At 36.2% G+C, this 27,744-nt stretch overlaps 1 protein-coding gene across 2 annotated transcripts; it reads right to left on the reverse strand.

Annotated features, from left to right (window-relative positions):
• Positions 1 to 1,395: 1,395 nt before the first annotated feature.
• LOC140784988 (poly [ADP-ribose] polymerase 1) lies at positions 1,396 to 27,488 on the reverse strand. Of its 2 annotated transcripts, none has more exons than XM_073132663.1 (20): positions 27,248 to 27,488; positions 25,160 to 25,209; positions 24,820 to 25,000; positions 23,713 to 23,899; positions 23,279 to 23,597; positions 20,576 to 20,771; positions 20,347 to 20,496; positions 20,098 to 20,158; positions 19,908 to 19,971; positions 19,560 to 19,814; positions 8,903 to 9,140; positions 8,716 to 8,828; positions 8,555 to 8,631; positions 8,277 to 8,437; positions 5,285 to 5,476; positions 5,083 to 5,191; positions 4,280 to 4,362; positions 3,936 to 4,073; positions 2,651 to 2,833; positions 1,396 to 1,738 (listed from the first exon to the last, which is right to left on the reverse strand). In XM_073132663.1, exons 1-20 carry the CDS (start codon positions 27,392 to 27,394, stop codon positions 1,691 to 1,693), a joined length of 2,952 nt encoding a protein of 983 aa, XP_072988764.1. In that variant the 5' UTR covers positions 27,395 to 27,488; the 3' UTR covers positions 1,396 to 1,690. The 2 variants fall into 2 exon arrangements, with proteins under 2 accessions (XP_072988764.1, XP_072988765.1); XM_073132664.1 differs by lacking the exon at positions 27,248 to 27,488 and adding an exon at positions 26,792 to 26,911.
• Positions 27,489 to 27,744: the final 256 nt, after the last annotated feature.

A 27,744-nucleotide genomic window follows, 5' to 3' on the forward strand; every position in this document is an offset into this window, starting at 1 on the left:
TAAAATAATTTTTTGATCTTAATCAAGATTCTTGTGCAAGATAATGTTTAGGTAACTTTGTAGTGGAGATAAAATCGAGTCAAAGAGGTCTTAAATAAAGATATTGTAACCCCATTCTACCTCAAATTTGAATAAATTCAATACTAATATAGCTATGCTAATTTTTATTACTAGTATAAGTTATTCTTGTGTTCCCTTATAAACTAGTATAATATGTAATAACTATACTTAATGTGATATAAAATTAAAATGATAGTTTAGTAAGTGATTAAAACACCCTTTATAATGAATAGGTCAGAGAATAGAGAAAGAAAAAAAAGGAAATAGAGAGAGTGATTGAAATGTTCATCGATTGAACTGATGTCTTTTCCAGAGCAAAATAGTAATAGATAAATACAAAAATATTAGATGAAAAAAAAGATAGGAGAGAGAAATTGGTATTAATAAACTAGTATTAAATAAGTAGTATTAGTATTAAGGAGGTTTATACCAAAATAAGAATTTTCTTATGAGTTCCTCATGCCTATTCCTTCTCAAAGAGTTTTCATTATTTATCAGGACTCAAAAGGGAGCATGATTATAAAGACACTCTTAAGTCTTATGAGGACAAGGTAAGCCCCAACATTTAAAAGAGGCCTGATCTGCACATTGAGACCCAGTTTAAAGCATCTGGCTCAAAAGCTTTGAGCCCTTGGGTTCATGCCCAGTGATATATATAAATCCTATTAAATTTGGCCATTTCTTCAATGTGATAGCTGTTTACAGTTTCCCATATTTTTATTAATAAAGGAAGTATCTTCCCTCTTAGATTTTAAAGTACAAAGATTAGAAAGATCATCAGTTTTCCATTAATTGTTTTTTAAACTCCCCCACAGTCTGATAATTTTAAAATATGAAGGTACAAAGGATCCTATGGCAGGAGAAAGTCAGTTCCCTTATCCACCATATTTGATACTCTCGTGATATATCCTAATCACTTCCACCACATTATCCAGGGTCGATATCATGATATACAACTAATTAATCCATAATCTTAAGTTAAAGAGATAGGACAATAAATATCACATCCCAACCATAACAATATAATAATTTATTACATGCTCAAAATTATTGGCTTGAAGATTTCCATTGCCTTGCTGAAGCATAGTTTTGAGTTCATTATAGATGACCAAAGATCGACTACACATTTTCTTTGTTAAGACCAATGTGGTAGTCCCACCATTCACCATCCATCCAATTTTGAAAGGAAATTTTGAATGAGTAGTATTGCGATGGCTGGTGCAAAATAGGACGAGAAATTGTATGCAAAGAAAAGGTTCTTCAATCCTATCACCTGCATATGAGAAGTAGGACTGCTAACTTTATCTTTAGCATAAGCCTTCAAGTTCATCCAGATTAGCACCAAAGCAAATTAACTTGATCATGTGAGCAACGAACTGAGTAGAATTTCATTCTTTATACATACACTATAGAAGTGTTTTAAGGGGAAAAAAACACCAAAGAGGTAATCCTTTGTTAAGCAAAGGTATTTACAGGGAACAACCCAAAATTTGAACCGCACCAGTTGTGTTGATGCTTATCAACCACCAAAATGCACCGACTATTAAGAGCAATTCACTACTCTTATCCCAATATCTGCCATCACTTGGTGACGAAAAATATGATCAAAAGCACCAGGGTTGATCTTCACTCACCTCTTGTGATGGAACCTCACCTTCAGCAGGAACTGCATCTTAACCTGCCATGTAAACCAACTTTGAGACCTAAGCATGGCATGCGGGCACCGAAAAGTGGCACCAAGAGAGGCAGCAAAAGATATATGAAAACCAAAAGCATGAAAGAAAAGAGCCTAAAGGACCTCGTACTGAGATTGAGCTATGAATGGATCAATTTTAGACAAGTTAAAAAAGTAAGGAAATTTACATATGACACCCTATCTTATAATAAATTACGATTTACACTCTATATTTTTACTATTTATAAATCGAGTTCTATAATTTAACGAATATATACAGAAAACATCTTACTATTAGATGTATTAACTAAACTTAGCTAAATCTCCTAAATTAAGTTAACTAGAAAGATTATAAAAATACCCTCAGTTAAGTTATACTTAACCTATACTCAACTCAATCCAACCCAACCCAACCTATACCCAAATCTATCCCAACCTAGAACAATTTTTGTGTGGAGGAAAAGATTGGTTCTCTTTATAAAAACCACAAACCCAAGCTATGCCTAAATGAAAAATCTACAGGCTATATCTAAAGAAAAATACCAAATCTAAACTACATCTAATGTGTGGAGAAGAGTTGCTAGACAAGAAAAATTTACCTTTTCTTGATTGCAAGAAACAATCACGTTGTACCCTAAAAGAGAGGAAGAGAGAAGAAGAAGAAGAAGAAGAAATAGGAAACAAGGAATAGGGAAGAAGATGAAGAAGGAACTAAGGATATTTTAGTTATTTTCCAAAAAAAAATAATTAAATTCGATGAAATATTTTCATCTGTCCAAACTATGTTAGTTCAAATCTGACTCATAGTGTTTTCTGCACATAAATTATAAGGTTAGATATTTACGTATAAATTATAATTTCGTTAAAATGCAGGTTGTTATATGTAAATTTTCCTAAAAAGTATTCTCCACCAACCTGAGCTGTATTATAGACAATGTATTCATTGTAAAGTAGCTCTGAAGCTCGGATATTTGATGGAACTGGTTTACCACAAGGGACAGTGACTTCATCCTTCCAATTCACAAACTCAGATTCCAGAGGCACAGTTTTGCCCAATCCTTTGGTAGACTGCTTCCCTTTTGGTGGTTTTTCCATATACTGCAGCAGGAAAGTAACATGTTCCACATTAGCACAATAAGACTTTTACAGTATCATAAAAGGCATCAGCAACTGTAACACAACACAGCAGATAGATGGTAACACCAAAGCATAACATTTAACTGTTATAAGATGTTTGTACCAGGACCAATCCAAGTAGGGAAACACACTGTAAGAAGCAGGGCTCTAAAAAATCGGTTTCAGTATCTGGTATCAGTTGTTGGGTTAAAAAATACGTATAGATGATATCAGCCATTGTATCGGTCATTTCAGTTTCAAACAATATAATTCCCCAAAAACTAAGATACAAAAGATAGGAAATTCCTAAAAGTTTATAAAAAAAGTAGAACAATAAGAAAATTTAGATGACAACATAAGATGGCAGTAATACAATACGAAGAGTGAAAATACTAAGAGTCTAAGAATAACTTTGAATTTCAAATGAATTCAGTAAATATCTGTGCCCATCATCGTCACTTTTGCAATAGAGATGCTCAGAAGCCATCTGCGAATGAGGCTAACAACCACTATTGAAACGCAGGTGAACGTAGGGGTGTTTAAAGTATAGATAAGAAAAAGGTAGAGTGAGGCAAGAAAAAATAGTGAGAGAGAGAGAGATGCAGAAAAAATGTAAAATAGGGTACTCGAGATAGATCCAACTTATGACCAACTCATAACTAAAATACTTTACAAACATATTTTTATGTATACATCCATATGATGGTACATATTAGCCGACATAGTGATACTAAACCGATACAGTCGATACTGGCTAACATGACCAATAATGGATCGCAACCAAAGGAAATTTTGGTTTCGGTAGATCAATAATATTGATATCGATCTGATACTTCGAACCATGGTGGAAATAAACACAGTCCAAACTATTTCCAAAAATATGGAGCCAGACACAATACAAAAAAATGTTCACAATTTTATGACATCTTCCTAGATGCAGCTTAGGCTCATACAGCCATCAAGAAACAAAAATGTCTCTAGCATCCACAGGAGGGAATAACAGCAATCTTTGGTCAAATCACAAAACAAATAAACTTACAAGTTATGTGAATTGTAGAGAAGAAGTCAATATTCTAATACTTACAGTTGCTTTCTTGAGTTCATACACCTCCCCGAGAGCAACCTCACTAAGAAGCATCAATCCAACCGGATCTTTTCTGTCCACGTAGCAATATTGTGCACTCTTACTCACCAAGTCAGCAAAGTAAACACCTTTGCCAAACTATGAACCAACACAACAGCAGCAACAACAACAACAACAACAACAACAACAACAACAACAAAAAATGCTAGTGAGTCTCACACTATATGACTATGCACATCTTCACCATGCAGCAAAATCATACCAAACATATATATATATATATATATAGAGAGAGAGAGAGAGAGAGAGAGAGAGAGAGAGAGAGAGAGAGAGAGAGAGAGAACCATGTAGCCTGTTGCTGGAGCCTCCGGAGGTGCTATTCTCAATCCTTGGCTAAGAATACCAACAAAATTTGTCAGTCTTGAACCTACACAAAGATTTTATGTTATGGCACATTAATAGTACGATTTTCACAAAACAACACATTCTATCCCCAGGTCACAGAATGAAAAGTGGGCATAAGACTTACAAATATATGAAACAAATGAATAAATATAGACATAATTATCACCCAAGGTGTCTTGGCCAAGATGTGATTTTCTGTTATAACTTATAAGCATAATCCAATCGTTATTGCTGAAAAGTAAGTGAGAGTATAATTCTTTTAGAAGTTCAAACAAATTAAGCACTTGTGCTGGGTTCCAGAGCTAGATCTCTAAGTGGGCAAATGAGAAACTGCGCAGGATAGAAGAGGACAGTTATTCCAGTAGGAGATTTTATCTGGATATGTAATAAATTAAAATGTAAAAATTTATGTGTTCAAAGGCTCCATATTGTCAGCTCATTTCTCCTGCTTTCTGGTTCCCTCTTGATAGCCTTCCACTCCATGTGAAGAAGATTACATAGATCAAGAGGTATAGTACCAACTATCAGGGACCCCTTCATAGGAAAAGAACAAACATGGATTTTGGAAAGTATAAAACAGGAAATGAATTCCATAGTCAGGGTTATTGCCAAAGTAATTAATGATATAAAAACACATACTTAGGTCCCTCAAGTATAATAAAACATTTCAACAGTTAAACTACTGATACGAGTAGCCAAATTCAAGATCTCTAGCTTATCAAATTTGATAATCATTACCCACCATGCCACAATAACATCTTGTTCTGGAGCTTATTTCTATAAGGTGCATACATATCAAATTCTCCTTCTCTTTCAAGAGAGAAAACTTCCTCCAGTTCAAGAGTCCAATCCTGTGAGGAAATTCACAAACAAAACAGTCAAATACCCAGAAAAGGTAGTAGCCAAAGAATATTTTCAGATGGAAAGAAGTAAATGTCTAAAACCTTGTGTGTAGGAGCATGGGTGTTGAGTAGATACTTCTCAACTAATTTATAGTCCTCAGTATCATGAGGCAAAGGAGTAATATCACATCTGAGTTTCTTGTACTTCTCATCAAGGGATTCATCATCTTCACCATCAAAACCAACTAGTCTAGAAGCAATTTCAATGTCCTGAAGAGCTTCAAGCATTTTAACCTAGAAACAAAATTTTTCCCACGTATCAGCCAAACAAATGGAAATTGCATAAATTATTTGCTTTTGCCTAAGAAACTAAAGAGATTTCTAGATCATGGAAAATCATATTATAAAACAGAGATGCTACCATATATCTAATTAAATCAATAACTCGGGAAAAGAAAATGTCAAACCTCAGTGACGTATCATTTACTTCACCCATCCATAGATGACAAAACTCAGCATCATTCCATATGACAAATTGTGTGACATGCCATTTTTCCTTGTTAACTACGTTCCAGGTGTAAATTGTCTTATGTGGCGTCTATAAGTCATGGAAGCCTCCTTTTGCCCAAACTTCTCTATATTTGGAGTCATACTCATAAATAGTCTTTTTAAGCTTGTACAAACTTATTATTACCTATGCCTATTGTTACATAAATCAGAACTTCCAACCTTTATATTAGATCTCATGGTACCTTCTCTCTTGACAAAACTACAAATTATAACTGTCTACATTCAATTCAAAGCTTGCTACCTCTGCCAATAGAGGTAGCAAGAACAAGAAGTTGTCTAACTAGTTCAGGCATCTAGCCCAGATCTGAGAACTAGCCATCAAAGCTACTCTTTCCCCTACCTCCCAAGGAGAATAGGAAGAAAAAATAGATGAAAATCAACCAGATATTTAAAGAAAAAGGGAAACGATAGGAGATATACCAATGGTTGCCGGAGGTGACCTGCTTCGCTATCTTCACTAACCACAGACGATTTTGTGCAGCTCATCTAGTGCTAGAAAGGGAGGTCCTTTCTCAATGTATCAAATAAAAGAAAGATATGAATAATTGAGGAGCAGCAAAAGGAAAAAAGAAAGTTGTCTAGTTGCATCCTACTCAGAATCAACCCATATTTGGCTTAAAATCGTATCCCAATTTATTTTTCAATTCAATTTTGGTCATTTTGATTCATTTTAGACCAAATGGAAAAAAACTAGCCAAAACTATTGCTAATCGTCAATATAAGCAAGTTTGCAAGTTTCCAAGCAAGTCTCTAGTTACACCCAAAACTTTTAATGTTTAAGCCAAGGATGGCCATGCCAGTGGTGGCACTGTGTCGAGTCGTGTCATTCCATTCCAACACGGCTGTGTGCCAGCCTCCATGATGATATGGAGCTTTTTTTTTTTTAAAAAATTCCTATTTTTATCAATCATTATTAAATGAAATCTTTGATCATTCTCGTCATTCTACGTTCAACTAGATATTAGTTTTAATTATTGAACTATTATCCATTAATTTATGTGTTGAATGTTATCATGTATTCAATTATATTATGAAGTGTTCAATCATTAATATTAATTTTAATAAATATATTTAATCATATTATGTGTTGAATAATATTTATATTTGATTATTACTTTATCTTTAATAAAATAAGTTATTTACAAAAATAATTTAAAGATAAAATATTATAATGTAGATTTTAATACATATATTTATACAAAAAATTAAAGATTGACATGCCGAAAACTCAAAAACTTTTTTAAATATCCTAAATTTTTTATTAAATATACGATAAATGCGTGCCGAGGGAATGCCAATTGGCACACTTTGTGCCTATCAGCATGGCGCATGCGACTGGCATGCCCATCATTGGTTTAAACCATATCTAAGCAAGGGCAGAGCCACACCCTACCTTGTGGGTATAATTAACTTTAAATTAATAACATCTAAAAAGTATTAAGAATGGTTATAGAAAAAATTGTCATGTAATTTGAAGTTTCGCCCAGGACAGAACAATACCAGCTGAAACTTAAAGAAAACTAAGGCTGAAATAGCAATATTGTAAGTATTTGACCTTGCTTTCAAGTTTCAACCATCACCTATTGAGGCTAATCTATTTCAACCAAGACATTCCCTTTTCTCTAGGGGTTAAAACTGAAACCAGCAGAAACGGATTCTGAACTGACATATAACTTTCTATAACATTATGAAGGTGTTATATTACATAGGAACATAGTTTCTCCAATTAAAAGAAAAAATTTGGTTTTATGGGTATTAGGAGGGATGGGAATAGATGATAACTACTTTTTATGCACCCTCTAACCCAAATCTCAAGAATATCCTCGCTTAGCCATTGTATCTTATATCAAAGCAAACCAAATGAAAATAAAAGTATTATTGTTAAATGTCCAAGAAGAAGACATCATCAAGCTATCTCTGCTATTTCAACTTGCATATATACTACTAGTTTCATACTATCATATATCTTCGAAGAAAAAAACATGCATAAACAACTTTCCCAATAAATAGTATCTAAAAATGCATTTATTGCAATTATAGGAGTCATAATCGAATAAATTCTTCTGTCTTCCCCCTAATTTGGTTAATAATAATACTTGTCAGACTATCCTAGTTATTTTTATATATCACCCAAAAGAAAATGAGAAGCATTAGTACGAATATCAAAAAGGTTATACTTTATGGTAGCCTTTCTATGACAAAAATTCTTCCACAAATTGATCATATTTATTTACAGGGGTAGTTAATTTTCCAGTACTCAACAAAATAAATAATAATTTCTACTCATAGTGAAGGCATGCTGCCTTTGACTACCTATGCCTTTAAGGCATTCACAACCTATGAAAGGGTTTGACAACCTTGATATCTACAACAGTGATATTGTATTAATATGCTAATACTGGCATAAATACTCAGCTTGTCTTGAAATTGTGCCTCCTACATCAAATTGCACTCAAAGAATGGGCGCATACAAATAATGCAAAATTGCAAATGCATTTATAAATGGAAATTACTAAGCCCTTACTTTTGCCTTGAAATCATCTTCATCTCTTATGACATGAGGATGAATTGAAGGGATAAGAGTGAAAAAGCGATTACTGGCATCAACAATCAAGCTATCTTTAACGGTTGCATTATGTCCACCATTACTTAATAGATTTTGTATTTCTGTTAATGCTTCAAACCCTGCAAAGAATATCAATTAATAACACAATTCTCTTAATATTTCTGAAATATAATAGTCTAGATAAGATCATACAATTCCTTAAGCACAGTCAGAGAAATATAAAATATAACATATACCCTTCTGGATATTCTTCTTGCTTAGCTTTCCAAGAGGCATTTCAGACATATTAATTTCAAATTCCAACATAGCTGCCCTGAAAAAAGATATACCTACAGCCTGTCAAATGTCTCATGCTAGATCACAAATTCATAAAAATAAGGAGAAGCAACTAAAAAACCTGTAAGTTTCAATATCGAAAAGCAACTTCATAAGTTCTATCAATTGAGGAGCAAGTGAGCTTTTGTTGGTAGTAGGATCTTTCTTTTTTGGGACTTGCTTGACACCGTAATCCTGCAAAATAAATAGTCCTATAAATCTGTGAAAGCTTGTGTGTAAATTGAATCATCTCTGAGATTCATGCCTACAATGTCAAGCGGGAAAAATCTGCCTGGTTGTTTCTCAAAATTATGTTTCTGTTCCCATGCTTCCCAAGGGTTTCCTGTCTTTTCAAGAAATAATCTTTTAAATAGATGAATGGCATCAGACTTTGACAACTCTTCCAACTTCTTGCCACCAATTTTGTCATTTCCAACTCGTCCCCATTTCCGAAATACATAGCATCCTGATCCTTTATCTTCTTTGATCACCTGAAGAATATAGTAACTTCCAGTATGGAAAAAAGTAGTCAGGATTACCAAAGACATGACTAAATATTATAAGCATCAGAAAATAGTGTTATTACAAGGTAGTATGACATGGTTCTTTTACAAAATTAGGAGGAGATTAAATGACAAGAGTATTAGCACGTTCTACATGTAAACTTGCATTGCCACCAAATAAGCCAGCAATCACCAAAAACAGAAGTAGATCTGAACATATTCAACAGGATATCAATGCCCGTATGAAGAATGGATACGGATATGATAAAGATAAACCGATATGGCAAATCCTAAAAAGTAAAGATACGATACGCTTAGGAGACATAGCTCATATGTATGTATGTGTGTGGTGTGTGTGTGTGTGTGTATAACGTATATGAATAGTGGCATATACATTCAATTAATTTATTAAAAGGAAAGTACAATTAAGAAAATGAAAGTATAATTAAGAAAATGAAAAATGAAAGTACAGCTTATATAAGGAGATATTCAATTAATTTATTCAAAGTACCATTCATAACAGAGAATTAGTATTACATAGTATAATATTCACTAAATGTAAGATAAACAAGCAATTCAATCTATAAACCAAAAGAACTTGAGAATGGTAACATGATTTCCTAATATAGATCATAAAATAAATAAGTAAACCAAATCTTTTCACACACAAAAAAAAAACCTTCTAGATCCGATAAAAGTTAAAAGGTGATAGTCTCCTTTGATTTGACTTCTATTAATACGAATCTTGAAAGTATCCAAGAAGTATCTAAGAAGTATCCGAGAAGTATCCACAATATCAATTCCATTTTAAAAATTTGGTACTTTACGGAAATATTGGATACATATCCGTAAGTATCTGACAATAATCGTATCTGATATGGCTGCAACAAGAGCATAGAAGTATCTGCATTTCCTATGTGCCCATGCAATCATCTCATTTGTTCAACAACAAATAAGTTAACATGGATGTGATGCCTCTTTTACTCCTTCTACTTCTCAAAATATATCCCCTGAATCTCCAATTTCTATACAAAGCTTTTACATTTTACGTCGTAAAAAATGTATGATATGTAAAGTGTAAGATATTCCACCGGCCAAAATCTTTCATTAGCAAATTTGTACAACTTTATTCACCAAATACATGATGCACTAAGTAGGGCTGTCAAAAAAGCCCATGGGTTCATGAGGCTCGCGGGCTCGGCTCAAGCTTTAAATGAGCCGAGCCGAGCTAGGATTTCAGGCTCGAAAATATTATCAAGCTGAGCGGAGCCAGCACTGGCTCGCTCAGGCTCGGCTCAATTAGGCTCGAATAATATATATATATATATATATATATATATATATATATATATATATATATATATATATATATATATACCAACTGTTGGATCTAAATAAAAGAAAAAAATCCTAATCTAACTCCATCTCCCCAAATCCATCGGTGCATCTCCCCCACACCCTAAACCCTCTCCATCAAAACCCCAAACCCTCTTCATCGCCTCACCGGTCACCACCGGTCAACACTCACCGTCGAAAACCCATCACCGCTCAAGCGTTCTCACTGAAAAGCAGCACCGATCATCCTCATCAAAGCCACGGTGGGGAGTGATCGATGCAGTCAAGGATGGTGGTGTGAGGGCTCTGTTCTGGCCACGGCGAAAGCATTTGCGGGGCCGTGACGCAATCTCTCCCGGCCACCGACGAGGGCTTCTTCTGACGAGGCTGCAATGACGACATCGAAGCCCTCTCCTTACTCCGCCGCCTCATCGATGCCTGGCCCCAAATCCTTCCTGGTGAGTCGAGCTGAAAGTGAGCCAAGTCGAGCTCAACTTTTCTAGCTCGAGCTCAAGCCGAGCTGAGAGATTTTCTACCTCTCGAGCCAAGCCGAGCTGGGCCTAGCTCGCTCAAGCTCGACTCGTTTACACTCTAGCTATTGTATGCACCAGTTGCTGAGCCATGATGGATCACGATACCACCCTCATGCTTGTCTGTCTTAAACTGATGGATGTACTGTATCACAAGGATATCTACATCCAATTACCTTTGAAGCATGGCCAATGAATCCAAATCACCCCATGGAACATTCTGCAAGTTTCAAGAAAAGAAATATTAAGGGGGCTCTCAATGTGGAAGGCAAGCTCGAGATAGAGAGACGGAGACAGATATTGGCGATGACAGAGAGACAATGGCTTGGCTGGCGAAGAGGCGGAGCTCCGCAAAGAGGAAAGGGAGGCTGAGCATGGTAGAGAAGCGAAGGCTTCAGTTGATCAGCTCTCATTCATGGCGGCTAGGGCTAAAGATGTCGATCTAGATGAAGAAAGAGTGAAAGGCTGAGAAACTGAGAATTGTAAGGGTGAAAATGGGACTTGCAGCCAAAACTCGACCATTAGGCTAAAGACTAAGGTCTCGTTTACTTTAGGAATAAGTTCAATTGTAGAATAGGTATTTCTTTTTGTTATTCCCAAAATAAGGTCTTTATTCCAGGTATAACTATTATTATGTTTACTTATATTTAGAATAAAAGTAAAATAATTACTTTTAATGTGATATAAAGTGAGCAAAAAGATGGAAAAAGTATGTTTTATTTTTTATGAAGTAATCTTGAATACTCTTTGATTTGATATAAAGTAAGTTAATGAGATAGATATCAAGGATAAATTAATAATTGGGTTGGTATGTAGTATTAGATGTAATTTTAATAAATAATATTTACATTCTATAATGAAGTTATTATGATGTTTAGTGATTATTTTGGAATAATTAATTGTATTCCATAATAAAAAAAAGTTATTTTCATGAAGTGAACGAGGCAAAAAGGAGTAATAATAGTTTAATTGACCGAGTCCTAGCGGGTAGCCTAGTAATAGCAGCTTATTTACAATTTATGCGAGTAATCAGATATTCGATATATGTGTCCGAATCGAGTCGAGTAGTGGATTGGGTCAGACCTATTTTCACCCTAGGTGTTTCTTGATCCCATCTTTAACTTGCATGATAGAGGCCTAAACCGGCAACGAGTTTAGTTTGGGTTCTGCTCTCCAAAAAGACTAAAGGAAATATCTTGCTTTTATAACTGAGACCCAAATGCTGTCTTGTTTTATTATCATCCTCCAAGCCAATTTGGTCACCAAGAATTTGTTAACCAGATCAGATTATTTGTCACCCAACCCTCCACTACGAGTAGGGTGTCAAAAAAGCTCGTCGGCTCGTGAGGCTTGTGAACTCAGCTCGAACTCTAAATGAGCCGAGCTGAGCTCGATTTTTAAGCTCGAAAGGGTAATCAAGCCAAGCCAAGCTAGAGTCAGCTCGCTCGAGCTCGGCTCGAATAGGCTTGATATATAATATGTGAGATAATATTATATATATATATACCAAAATAAATATATAAATATTAGATAGCACAGTTGGCTAAAACAAATTTTATTAGTCAGCCAGTCTAGGTTCGAATCCTACCTACTAAATGCTATTCTTTTCCATAAAGACTATTAGATGTTAGTCATATATCGGAACCAGCCCACGTAAGCCCATTATGCCCACGAGCTATCGAGCCAAGCTCAAGCCTATCGAGCTGAAGACGAGTCGAGCTGAACCGAACTTTTCCAGCTCGAATCGAGCTCGAGCTCGAGCCAAGATTTTCTTTCTCTTGAGCTGGGCCCAGCTTGCTCAAGCTTGGCTTATTTACACCTCTAGCAGTAAGTAGAAAATTTTCTTTTGCAAGGAAGTAATATTGTGGTTTAGTGAAGAAAATCTAGATGTTGTGTTTGATAATTTCACATTATGACATGCATATGCATTTGGCTCTTCAAATTCTCAGATGCACGCACTTCTAAGGTAAAGTCTAATTTGACTCTACCACTTTGCAGGACTTGAATAATAGGACAAGCAAAAGACAGTAAGGAGTCACTAACAAAGGACAACAGAATGAGAATTTCAGCATTCCGAACAGTTCTGTGGATAATTATTGTCACAAAAGGACTTTAACTAAAATTTAATTGACTAATGCAACTGAAAAGTTGATATCAGCCTCAATGAGATACAACAAAAGGCCTTAATTCTCAATTACTAGGGCTTGTTGTCACCAACTATCACATGCTCATATATTACTCACAAATGTGACCTGATGCTCTGCAAGCTAAATTTAAGGATGGCCTGCAGAACAAATGCTCAGGTGGACTACCCTGATAGTTAGGTGTAAAGAAGTACAAAGCATAGCCTTCTGAGCTAGTCTGTTGCTACAGCATACACGACACTGCAAAGAAAGAAATATATGACATCGAATATGCCAATGTGAAGTGGGATGTGACTCATCACTTGCTAGTTATGTCTATTACAAGGCCGACCGCTACATCACAGTGCCAGGATGTCGCAGGGTCTATTTGTGCTGAGCATTGGATAGGTGGAATTTCATGAGGTACCAGTAGCAGGAAAAATGTGATGGCAACATGTGCGCATAGACTTGACCCATTGTGGCTCAATTATTTGGAGGGTTAGTCTAATTATCCAACCTTTGTCAGTGAGGATTGGTCCCTTTAGCTAACTTATGATTAGCCTATGGGCTTATGAACAATTAGAAAAAATCTATGTTAATTACATACACAGGTATCAGGGTGAAAGGCATAAAGGTAAATAAGAAAGGCAAGATTGTTTCTTTGCTTATAGCCATTCAATGTCAATGGGCATGCTACTGGTACATATTTTTCACTACTATAGGGTTGCACAGTTTGCAGAAGCCTAGTGTTAAAGGAAGCAGTTAGAAAGTTCAAGTTAAAGAAGAAGTACCAATTCAGTGCAAAAAAAGCACAACGGCCATGTAGGCAAGTATCTAGAATTGTTTGCATACCTAGTCAGTCTTGTATGCAGTTGACCATGTGGCAAGAATTTATAGGTCATTCGGCACTTTGCATGTCGAGCAGCACACATCATGCTACAGGGTTGCCTAAGTACCATAATACGAGAGAGAGAATCTGTGAATGGCGGTGGCAAGGCAGAACTCTATTCCTTGCAGTGTAAGGGGGGAAAAGAATAAAGGGGCAGGTCGGATCAGGGTAAGCCCAAGATGCCCCACAAAGAAGCCCATCTAATTATACTGAGTGGGTCTTATTGCAAGTAATATTCGAAGCTACCTGACACTCCGCACCGAAACCCCTTCTGCCTACCCGACAACACTGGCATCAAAGCCTCTTCCTGACTTCCTCCTCTTCCTCTTTATCCCACATGAAGCAAACGTTCAGTCGTAGATAGTCACTTGTGGTTTCCTCTCCCTCCCTTCACTTTGCACACTTCCCTCTGCCTCCCTTTGCCATTCCCTCCATCAACAGGCAAGTCACGCCGTCTAGCATAGCCCCTGCCACCCAGTACGTCATGTTACTGTGCAGCAGCAACTCACAGCCAGAGATTAATTTGAAAGCTTTGTCAACACATTCCTTCCAAAATGGCTTGAGCTTCTTGAGCAAATTAATAAAGTGGAATAAACAAGAAGCAAAGCTTATAGACCCCTTAAAAATAACTAGTAGATGATATGTCCATCAAACATACCACAATTAACTAGCTTTTGCACGAAAGTCAAAATAAGGAAACATGAATAAGTTGTGTTTTATCTACTCATCATGCATCTTTATCATTCTCTTTTGATTAGTTACCTAGTATTATAAGGCATGCAGGTGCATATGTCATTGACATGCAGTCCTAGTAAGTGCAATCTAAGAGAAGATAGCTACAAAGGAGAAAATTAAAACATTCTTCAAAATCAAGTCACCAACAGAAATAAATAAGGCACCTAGTTAAGGGAGGAAAAGGTCAACAATTTGTGGTGCTTCATGTATTACTCTTTGAATTTGGTACTTCAACGTTCAAACTTCAAAAGTGCCGAGTTCAATTTGCCTAAATGACTTATAACAAAAAATGGTCAAGGAGAAACAAGAAACAGACTACTTTAAAAAGTTCACTATAATTTTCTCATGTCAATCACTAATTCACTCAAAGCAAGATCCAAACTGGGAAAGGTCATGCCGGTCGACAAGTTTCATGCCAATGAGAGCACTTGACACAGGTTGTGCCAGTAGCATAGCCCTGTGCCAAGCTATGCTGACCCGTGTCAATAGGCACGGGTCAGATGATGCCTAGGATCCAATAACCCATAAAGGTTTAGTCAAAGAAACCTTTTGTCTCTTTCTTTCGCAGCCACTTTATTAAAATAATAAGTGAAAGTGGCACGAGGTGACAAAAGATGAAAGAGAGGAGAAAGAGAGAAAATTAATAAATAATTCGAGATTTCTTCTTCAAATCCTATCAAAAGGAAAAAAAATTTATTTCATTCTCTTAAGTTTTTTTTTTCACTTTAAAAACTAAATTAGAGTGTACAAAAACTAGATCTAGCCCAATTTTGCTAGATCTATCATTTGTAAGGATCATTCTACAAAGAACATCACTCTTTGAAATATAGGAATCAAGGGAAAATAAAATTTCCCCCAAATTTTAAATATAAAGTAGAATTATCATAGACAATAAAAATAAACGAACTATCCCAAGCTCAGTATGATTAAACTCAGAGGAGGGAAGAACTTAAGTCTATTAGCAGGACATCAGGGGAGATGCACTCGCAAGATGATATGAGTTTATCATCATCATTGCCTATAAGTAACACCTACCAAGGTCACAACACCTTATTACGCTCCATATCCACAATCTACACATGGCTATGGTGCGTCTTTACTAGTCCTTCTCATGCATATTCAATATGCATATCACATCATATGAGAATTGTAAATTTCATACTTATATGAAAAGTATGTAAGGCATTCCAATGAGCAATACTATCAATGGATAATTTTGAGAATTATCAAAAGTATTTAAATGCAACATTCTCGTATAATTCTTGTATCGACAAATGAAGTCTTTGATCCTTCTCGTCATTCTATATTCGACTAGGTTTTTGTAAGTGCAATAAATTATAATAACAAATTCATGGACACAAAATACTATTAAATATGATGTACAATCTGAGGCTTTATGTATGATCAAGTCATACTACTTACGGAAAACATGTACGTGCAAAGAAATCAAATCAGATTCAACAATGTTGCAGAATCAGTTCAAACCGGTCCTGACCAGTTCAATGTGAAACTTATGTCACTTGGAACAATCTAAAGAACTTAAGTTTGATTCAGACTAAACTAAGTCATGTTCGAACTGATCACACAGATCAACTATGGAAGAAACCTATTCAAACTTGGTTTTTTTCCTTTGGTGATTCTCCTGCTGCGAACTAGAGATATTCATTCACTTATAAAAGGATACCGGTGATTAGAACAATTTAAGAAACTCAAGAGAGATCATAGATCAATTATTAGAAAGTTCTACTTTCCTCAAAGAGCTTATTTTCAACTATAATTGAGGAAAGTTTTCTTTTGTCCATGACTTGAAAAATCAACTACCATGTACTGAAGCAGTTGAGCTTAAACATCATCAAACATGTTTACTACTTTTAGCAAGCAATCAATGTTGAGTTAAGAAAAATCAATGAGTAATCTACTTTCACTAAGTAGCTTATTGAAGTAAGAAGTTCGAGCAAAAAAAAGACTTCAGTCAGTGGTCATCCAGAGTACGGTAACAGTGGTGGTTGAGAATCTTGTACTATTTTTTATAGTGAAATAAATTGATCCAAAAGATTGATTGAATATGCTATTTCTCCTCTTTGTTGAGGACGTTTTTCCATAGGGTTAATTACGTTGACACCCCCTGAACTATACCCGGTTTTCACAGAGACCCCCTAAACTTTTTTAGGTTACAATATCCCCCCTAGACTTTAGAAAAATTTTAATGTCACCCTTCCGTTAGTGTGCCGTGAGACAAATTGAGCGAGTCGCTTATGTGGCAGTCATATCAGACGTTATTAATCCCGAAATGACCTAGATGCCCTTGTTCTGTATTTTAATCAAATTAATAGAGATTTAAATCAACTTTATTTTAACCTTTTAATTGAATTAGTATTATTTTAATCAAATCAATAGAGATTTAAATCAACTTTATTTTAACCCTTTAATTAAATTAGGATAATTAATTTTCCTTATCATCTTCAATCCTCCCTAATCCGATCCCCTTCTGCCCCTTCCCCCGTCTCAACGTCGGCGACTGCGCACGCGGATCTCGAGCAGCAGTGGTGAAGGCAAGGGTGTTCATCTTCTACAGGCAATGAGGGCGAGGGCGAAGGCGACGGAGCTAGGCTCGATTCCTCGCGGCTCCCTACGACGCACTCAATTGCCACCACCTGTGTGTCGTCAGACGACTGTGATTGCTCCATTCAGATACCCCTCACCCTCCTCTCCCTCTCTCTCACCTTACTGAGGCAATGGCGGAATTTCTAAATTCGACGATGGAGAGCCTAGATGAGGCAGCTCGACTCCTTGCGGCTCGTGAAGACGCTCGGCCACAAGGAGCAAGGTGCGGATGAGCGTCGGCTAGGAGAGCCTCGTCGACTTCTGGGTGCAGGAGAGCCATCTCTTCAACTGGATCAACGGCCTTGAAGGCGATGGGGCGCTAGGCGAGGGCGAAGTCGACCGCCACCTTGAAGGCGGCGGCATGCTGGGCTTTCTCCGACGGCATGGAGGGTGGAGACGGGTGGTTTGGGTAAGAATTTCGAATGGGTTTGGTGGAGTAATGGCAGTGGAGGAGGGTTTAGTGGAGGAGACGATGGTTTGAGGCTATTTCAATAATTTATTTATTTTATTTTATTTTGCTAGTTGATAAGCTAGTTTACTTATTATGGGTATAATAGTCATTAGCTGTATTCCGTCATTGTCGTTTGCCATTTCACTTAGATCCAAAGCTCAGGGAGGACATTGTAACCTAAAAAAGTTTAGGGGGTCACCGTGAAAACTGAGTATAGTTCAGGGGGGTGTCATCGTAATTAAAACTTTTCCATATTTAAAAAATCGTGTCTAGCCTCTTTGACATGTCTTCTATTCTGCTTTGGATCGGCTTTTTGTTCCCTACTTGGTTTCGGTTTTCTAAGTTTGATTTGTATTCGATCTTCCAAACCATAGTAGGATTTGAATTTTTGAATTTGACTTGTATTTGACTTTGCATATTTCTTTCACCTATTCGGCCTAAGTTTTTTATATATCTCCCATGAACTTTCAGTTTTAGCTTTAATTATTGAACAATTGTCAATTAATGAATGTATTCAATCATATTATATTTTGAATAATATTTCTACTTGACTATTGATATATTTTTAATAAAATAGATCATTTACAAAAATAATCTAAAGACTTTATTAATGGGTTTAATATATATTCAAACCAAAAGCATCTCTAAATATCTTAAAAAATACATTAGAGGTGTGCTAAATGTGTTTTGGTGACATCCAAGGGCATGTTATGCTGACCGGGGTTAGCATGTTTCTATGCCAAATAGCATATAACTATTTGACATGGGTTGGTGCCAAATCGGGACACTGGGAACACGAGAGCAATCAAGAGTACCTACATTAATGTTGGAAATTCATTGGGATAAAAAAATCGCTTGCGTCGATAGATATGACAACCCATGCATGGACTTATCTATTGCTACAGACACTTGGCAATACAAAGGGCAAAAAGGTCACATGGAGTTAGCATATTGTGTTACCATCAGACATGGCCAAAGCTTATAACATGAAAGTACAAGCCTAGAATTGCAATAAGTATTTGACTTATATCATGAAAGTATGAGCCTAGAATTGCAATAAGTATTCATACTAAGGCTGCTATCACAGGTTCACAACCATGAGGTTTTCTGAAACAATTGACACCCTACTTGCATAAAAAATAAAGGTTAAAGTAAAATCTAGTTATCCTAGAATTTTATCATCGTACTCATAAGTTTAAGAAAAAGGTAATGAAGAAAAAGGAAAATGTATGAGACATAGAATGGACTTGCTAATTGCTACTCATATTTTAAAAGATATTTGAAGCATAAAGCAAGTCCAAAAGGTAAATGCTACAAAAGGAGGGTGCTAGGAAGCTTTCTTATTGTAGCAAATAGTAATAAAATTTGAAAATTGAAAAATCTACTCTCAAAAATATAATGAAATTTGAAAGAATAAAGATGTGAAGTGTCAAATATGATTACTGAGTCTCAACTTAAATTAGTAATCAATTAATCTGTTATAATATATTTGGCACCATAAAAGTGGACAAACAAGCAAACCATAGAAACTATGTACTGTAATGATTAACTTCCAAGTTCCAAGATTGAACACAAAAACGAGAGCTATCATGAAAAGATAAAGTTCATAAAGATTGAGTTTAGCTCATATGTTTGTCCATGATTCAACAACCATCAATAGAAAACGTTCCCAATACAATGATTTTAGAGAAAACGAATATATGAAACTACAACATGTGGCCCTAGATATTATCAAGGATTTTATACAAAGTCTTACCTGTTTATACCAGTTGAGAGGTCAGACATGTTTAAGGTTGTATTGTATATGCTTTTTCCATCCTCAAGAATATGACCTGTGTCTTGCAAACCAGACGACTCATGCACAGCACTTCGTCCTTTCACTTTAACAGTGACTATGCCACTTGAAGACTCTGTTGCTGTTTCAACTTTATACAGATCAAAAGGAAGAATTTTCTTCTTGTTAATACATTGATCAAGATAATCTTCCCTCACAATAGGTAACTTCAGCCTCCTGCCAAATTAGGATATCTAACTTAGCAAGATTTGAAATGTATAGCAGAATTCACAAAATAAGAACCAACAAAGAGCATACAAAATCAACAACCTGGCTTTCCTAGCTTCAGAATCATTATCATCCACCTCCCCACAGAGAACCAAACAGTTAGTATCTGTAGTTTAGCAGAAATTACAAGGCATACAGATTGTTAATCACCCACACTCTCTAAATGTGCCTAACTTAAGCACGAAAGTATAAAATTCCAGATTGAAATCCAATGTCAAATTGAGATAAGTACCCTTTTTAATCTTGGTATGGAATTTACCCCCAGCAACATCAAGTTTCCTCTTCAACTCCTCCTAAAATTAGTAGTAGTTAATATCAACTTCCCAACATTAAGCATTTAAAGACTCAAGAGAAAGTGCAGTGCAGGAAATAGGAAGCATATATGTCACAAATACCACAAACAGAGAAATAGAAGGTAGCCAAAAATCTAATACATGCTATATCATTTAAGTGTATGAAAATCTATGAAAAATGAACTTACAATTGCTTCATGTGATTTTCCAGCTATAGCAACTTTCAAATTACCCAGTCCTTCACCATTAGATGACTTAACTTGACTACCCGAAGATTTATCTGGAGATGGCAGAGGAAGAACTCTACTAGATTTCTTCAACTTTTGAGACTTGAACCACTGCAGAAATATCAGTACCTGTTGAATAGGATGCAAAGAATATAACTGCATGCTCATCTTAAACTTTGTATTTGCATACCTTGATAAGATATTGGTTACTAGTTTCTTCAGGGATTTTCCACTTCCCCTTAAGACGGACAGGCTCGGTTGTGGAGTATGAACACCTACTCCATGCAGATACAAAGCCATGGCAAAGGTACTGACCCCCAGAATAATGGAGAGAACCAGAACAGATAGGGCAATTACCCAATGCTCCAAAAATCATCCCATCAGCACTAAAAACGGAAATAGTTAGCCAGGACTGATGAGTACAGACATCACAATAAGAAGTGCAAAAGGAAGACATAATCTAAACAATTTTGTACCACAATAGCATACCAGACACCCAACAGTAATTTTTGTATGCCACATAACCAAGCTCCAAAAAGAGAAAACTGGACCTACATCTTCTATATTAAACAAACATGGTAGCAAGGGAAAGTTAGTTTACAGGAAAAGATACTCTAGGTAAGGTGATACAATTTGCTAAGGGTTTTGACATTTTGTCTTGCTAGATTCTTCACCCATACAACCCCAACCCCAATTCCATAGAAGCAACCTAGCATCTCAGTAGTGGGGATTCACAGCAGAAATGGAGCCATGTTCCTCTCGTTCTGTTTTAAAAATGTATCGCAAAATGTAAATCTTGTGATAGCACCTTATTTACACTATGATGCCTGATACTTAAATCCATGAGGAATAAACAGCTGCACATTGGAATAAGGATCTTACAAGTTATAACGGCTATTCCTCCTCCAGAAATAAGTACAGCAAACACATAGCTAACCCATGATACAAGATGATTATTATACTTAGAGCAATTAAGCATTATATGCCATCCAAATGAAGATAAAATAACCCTCCCCTATGCAACCCAGAAAATTATAATTACTTGGAAAAGAACTACAGAAAACTTGAGGAAGAAAAGAAGAGAAAAACCTCAACATCAAAATAGAATTCAATGGTTAGGGACAATATAGTTTTCTCAGAATCTGAACCAAGGATGGCGTGCCGGTGGTGGCAAGGGATGCGCCAAGCCATACCAATCCGATATGGCTATGTGCTAATCTATGTACCAATGTGGAGTTTTTTTTTAAAATTTTATTTTCATCAATCATCACTAAATCAATTTTAGTTATTTTCTTAACAAACATGATATAACATATGGAGGCCATTTTTTTAACTTTTTCTTAATTTCATTAATCAACTTTAATGACATAGCCCAAGGTGGGTCTCTAAAAAATATATTAGTATATTATTTTTCCTAAGCTATCTATCTCAGGTTTGACTTATGCCTAGACCACTTAAAGATATGTGGTTTGCTGTCCAACATTCTTTTGGAACATTGTATATATTTATATATGTACAAATATTAAATGGCAATCAAAATATACAAATGCTTATAAATTACTTCCAATTGCACACGCCCAATGGGAGACTAGTGAGGCAGCTCATAGTTCCTACTTTTAACAACGATTGGCGTATAAAGTGGGCCATGAATAAGTTGCCATGCACCTCTTTGGATGTTAACGTAATACTAAATCTTCCTAAATAAATAATTCTCGAATTTCAAATTAAGAAGTTGAGCCTCTCGATGTGCTATCATGCATCTCTTTGGATGGTAAGATCACATCAAATCCTTTAAAACTCAAGTCTTTTCTGAATTTCAAATAAATTTCTTTTTCGTCTCATAATACTAGGACTGTCAAAATAAATGAGCAACTCGGGCTAGGCTTGATAGGCTCGATAATTGGTATAAAAGGGATTTTAAGTCAAACCCTAAATCCCTAATTCCCAATCTTCCCATCCCAATTCCAAAGTCGACCTGGCCACTCAAAGCCTCACTCTCCCTAGCTCTCCCTATCGCTTAAAGCCTCGACCCGCCTCCTCCTCCTCCTTCTCTAACTTGGCTCCTCCTCAAGTTGTCGCCCCATGCTCGTCTTCCTCCTCAAACTGTCGCCTCGTCCTCCTCAAGACGCCACCTCATCGTCGTCCTCCTTCATCAAGTCTCATCTCCTCGTCCTTCTCCACCGCGAGCCGCCTCCTCCTTTGGCAAGCCGACTCCTCCTCATCCTCCTCCTCCTTTGGCAAGCCGACTCCTCCTCATCCTCCTCCTCAAGCTGCCGCCTCGTCGTTGTCCTCCTCCTCCATTCGCCGACAAGAGGCTTGGGCTTGATCTGGCTCGGCTTGAATAAAGCTTGATAGTAGGCTCAATTCAGGCTCTGGCTCAGTCTAGCCTGGCTCGAGTTGAGTTGAGCCGAGTCTGAGCAGAATTATAAGGCTCGAATTTAATTTCGAGTCGAGCCTGAGCTGGAGCCAACTCGCTGAGGCTCAGCTCGTTTACACCCCTACCTAATACTAAGAAGAGCAATGCATGACAACAAATCTACTTAAGTGAACCATCTAATGCTCCAGTAGTTACTAGTTAGTTAGCTGTTTCAATTCAGATTCAAAGATTTGAGTGAAATGCCTTCATGCTATGTACCCGGCTCCCCCCAGAGCAAATTCTTAATATGATAAAGATGATCATTGTCATTGTAGAAGGATTGCAAAGAACTTAACTCAGGTTAGAGTTGAATCTCAGTAAAGAATTATAAAGCCAACAGAAGACAATTTCAATTCAGAGGCTCTACTGTTAACTGTGTTCTTATCTTGTTGAAGTATATATACAATTGGTCAAGTACTCAGATTATAAAAATAATTTCAACCAACAAAAGAAAGGGAAATGAGAAAAGAACATTACCAACGATCCCGTAGAGAATATTCCGATCCTGATGAATCCTGTCCATTAGCTTCCAGCATCTCCCTTAGCTCTGCAGTTGTGACATGTTTTTTAAGATTGTCTTTTATGTTCCACAATGCATCGCTTTGCTCTTTCAGTTTTCTTTCCAACTCTGAAGGGCTAGAGGTGACATGTTCAGATGATTCAAGATCACTCCCCTTACTTAAAATCCTAACTGCCGAACTATTCCCCTCACTTTTGCTAACTTTACATGTATTCTCATCACCCCGAATTTGTTTACGTTTAGCGCCTTTGGAAGTTTTCTGCTGTGAAAGGTCATCTTCAAAAATAAGGGCAATTTCACTGTCAGATATATGTGAAGAAAAAGCAACACAGCAAACTACTTCTTCCAAGAAACAGATAGGACTTCAAGATAAATGATTATGTTTATTTACCTGGTATATTTTTACAAGTATCCTTCTTAACAATTGCACAAACAGTTTCTTTATCCTGAAGTGTTAAGGTATTCCAACCTAAGAGTTTCTCAACCCTCATGGATGGGAACATCTCCATAAAACAACTGACATGGTGCCAAGCTAGACCCCTGGCACCTTGGTCCTCAGGTTTGGCTGAGACACGGATCTAATATCGAATGCAGCAATCATACAATTATAGTTAGTAATTATAGATATACACAATAACCAAAACTTAGATTCAGCTAAAGGAAAAAAGGAAGGTTTACAAGGTAAAGAGTAAGATCTCCAGTGTAGAAATAATAGGAAAAATAAACATTAATAATTTAATAGATAACTGATTACGAAAGTTTAAAGTAAGAATCATCTTAATCATTACTAGAGGACTTTGACATATCTAAAGTCTAAACTACCAGTTATCTACTTGGTAAAACAAGAAAAGAGAAGCATACGAATAAGTAATGAAATTGAATAGAGAAAAAAAGAAGAGAATAGTAGTTTTGGAAAGTAATACAGTGTCTCGAGTGAAACTTGAACATTTTCTCAAGCATCATGCCCTCCAAAGGTTGAGAAAAAGAGGAGATCAGTTACAAAAAATATCTTTTCGAGTGAATCTAAACACAAAGTCAAATCATGAAGTACACAATATTGTCCCTTCATTATAGGGGTTTCAATAAGGAAAATGCATATAGAAGAGAAAGAACTTCATATATCATGTTTTCTACTTAACAGAGAGATGATTATTCATGAATCACAAAATCAAGCTTGAAGAATTCCAGTGTCAGCTCCATTTCGTCAATACCCTCCACTCTCCGTAATTCCCTATCCCACCCTCCGCCTTTCTTCACTTTTTAACTTCCCCATTCCTCACTGCCAGTCGGCATAGGCTATGCCACCAGCACATCTTGCCAACTTTTCATAGCAACAAACTCAATCTTTGGCATTGCAATGTAATCAAATATCAAAACCTCCAAAAGACATTGGATGACAAATTTGAGAAGTACTAGAACTTAATTCTATATGTAGCATGTCAACATCAAATGTTACGATAAAAGGAGGACAAAAGAAAACTTATCGTAGATTACTAACTGTTCCTTTCATAATCTTCTGGTTACACCGCCTACAAGTAGCGCGAGAAGTTTGAGAGACTTCAATGGCACATTCATCATTGGAAACGACAGCTTTAGTAGAAGATCCATCATCAATATACTTCCTTATCTTTTGTTGGTCATCCCATCTAAGTAAGTCTATTCCTTCAACATCATCAAAGCTGGTAGTTATGATTACAAGATAAAAAGACAAAGTTAGTAGTGAAGTAAAGGTGGAAGCTGAACAATCTACATCATAAATGATGAAATGAATTAAATAATTTACAATGTAGGCACATGTCAATTAAAATTTTACAATATCATGAGTTAAATTCACGTACGATTTTATTTGGCTTCCTTTCTTGAAGATGCAAGTAGCATGGTTCCACATCTGGATAAATGAGAAAACAGATTTAATCAAATAGGACGGAAACACTAGTCATCAAAAGAAAAAACTTCTTTCCATCGACTCCAAGGCTAACTCAACGTCTCAACCTGTCAACCACTATAACAAAGATTGCATTCACAATTCAACTTTGCAATAAAAGAAATGAGAGTAGTTAGTGAAACCATCAAGTCCATCAGATAATTGGGCATTGTACACCAAAAGAGGCACTGATTTAACACTGGGTAGCATTATCTATGCAGGGTATTTTTACTAGCTCGCTACCTTTACATGTCATGTAAAATGACTGCATCTTACACTAGAAGGCTATCTGTCAAAAGCAGCTCCTTTTATCCAACACCATGACAAGAAAATTGGAGAAAGTGGCCAGAGAACTATTACGTCAATGCTAGAAAGAGCATAAAACGGGAAAATAATAGTAGTTAATAGGTGAATCCCAGATCTATAGCATGAATAAATCATAAAATAGAGCATTTTGGTACCATGGAATCTTCGAAAGGCCATAGATGAACCCTAAGAAAGTTTGAGGGAACCAAAGTTGGTGTGAAGTTTCTATGAGACATGGAACATTATCGACAGAATTTATTGAAAATTAATGCCTGAAACTCATTGATCAAGATCAAAATTTGCAATGTTGTTTATTTTGACCTTGTTTTGAACCACTTGTTGAAACCAATCCATTTTGCCCAAATTCTTTGTTCTTTCTAGGTGTCAAAACCAAAACAATCAAAATGCGAAAACCAAAACTTCAAACCATAAGTGGCACTAAACAAACAAATAAAGCTGTTGAAAGCGGGATAAACAAAGTTTATTCTATTTCCCACCAAGATGGGACTCATGAAGAACATGCCAGAGGTTGTAAAATATCTCCATTGTTGTTTAGCAAATAAGACTTGACTAGAACCTAATATGTTTATCTTAGCTTCAATCAGTTTTAGATTTCTGTAAATCCAAGACCGAATTCTCCTGAAAATCCTGTACTAAGTCACAGACAATGTTCGACTACCCAGCCAAAGAATGGATGACAATGTTTCCCTTTAGTTTTGGTTTATTCCTGATCCTTTTGGGACCTGTTCCCAACCAAAGGAAAGGGTGAACTCCTCTGGTCAGTATACAACAGCTACAAGATAGATGAGTGTAGTTAATGCCAACAAAAATGAACAAAATCGAAGCAATTTAATATTGACACAACTATATAGTATCCATATCATAGCTAGGCAACTAGAATTATCATCCTCACAAAAAATCATAAGAAGTGAACACTACCCAAGCTGCCTAATCATAGGACTGTTAATGCCACTATTATTTTTCATCACAAATACCAACATCAATGCCACATTATCGATGCTACCAGCATAATGTCAAGTTTGACCACTATTATCAACTCTAGCCTGTGCCAATGCCACAATCATGATAACATAGACTGACATAGTGACATTTCAGACAACCTCCACTGATGAGTACCATTAATAATTCTATGCTTCATTAAACTGTCTCTTTTACTCCTTGTAAAAAAACCTAAGAAATTTTCAAATGACAAACTGTAGTGATAAACATGCACTTGCACCTTTTCACTCCCTTCCTTCGACAAGTAAAATAGTTCTGCAATCTAAACATTATGCGAGAAGAACGATAAATTCCTCATAATCCCAATTAGTGTCACGGCGTCACCAAGCCAAACACGAGATGCACACGAACTCCACTTTTAGGATTGAACTATTTCTAGTCACAACGGCAAACACAACAATATCTCGACAAAACCCTGCATGCATCAACAAAAACTGCATAATAAACAGGAAAATTTCCCGAAATAAAACGACATTCAGGCAAAAACACATCATAAATTCCAAAAAGAACATATTTTTTTTTTGCAATCAGAACAAAAAAATCACATATTCCCAAGAAACCCATAACCCGTCAGAGAGCAAAGCGGTCGAGGGAAAGGAAATGTAGGAAATGGGGTTTCTTGAAAAAGACATCAGAGCAAATATGTTAAGCAATAGATAGGGATTAGAGTGGGTACGGGCATGAAGCCGTCGAATTGGGTGGCGGTAACCATCTTGCCGAGGCGGAGTTGGTCTTTGGCGATTGCGTTCTTGCAAGACTTGCAAGAAGACCTACCGGACTTGGCGTACTCTGCCTTCCATGGCTTCGGTGGGTTCGTCGCCATGAGAGAGCAATCAACCGAGAAGAGGGAGAAAGGGTTTTGATGACGAACCGGGAATGTGTGTCGACGTCTCGTCTCCTCCAACAGAACCACTGTAAGAGAATGGTGGGCACGTGCGGATGAATCTTTTGTCTTTACACGTTTGCAACAAGTACGGCTGATGCATTCTTTTAGGCATATTTTAAAATACAAATCTTATTTCAACCTAAAACTAAGATTTCCGGTATTGGCTGTCATCCCAAAAAATAATTTAAATTATTATTAAAAATACAATTAAAAAATTTTAAATTTTATTATATAAGTTCGCATCATTGAGCATTTTTAATTATATAAAATTTTAAATTTTATTAAAA

Source organism: Typha latifolia, chromosome 3 (assembly GCF_019914945.1).
Source record: "Typha latifolia isolate L0001 chromosome 3, TyphaL0001v2, whole genome shotgun sequence".
In the NCBI taxonomy this organism is placed as follows: Eukaryota; Viridiplantae; Streptophyta; class Magnoliopsida; order Poales; family Typhaceae; genus Typha; species Typha latifolia.

Bases quoted from the DNA above. Each gene is read 5' to 3' on its own strand.
- LOC140784988 (XM_073132663.1), bottom strand. From the start codon at position 27,394: ATGGCGACGAACCCACCGAAGCCATGGAAGGCAGAGTACGCCAAGTCC. The intron at 20,772-23,278 runs GTAATGTTCTTT...TTCCGTTTTTAG, and splicing joins TATTCTCTACGGGATCGTTG to TGCTGATGGGATGATTTTTG. The intron at 19,815-19,907 runs GTTGTTGATTTT...CTAATTTGGCAG, and splicing joins TCTGAAGCTAGGAAAGCCAG to GAGGCTGAAGTTACCTATTG.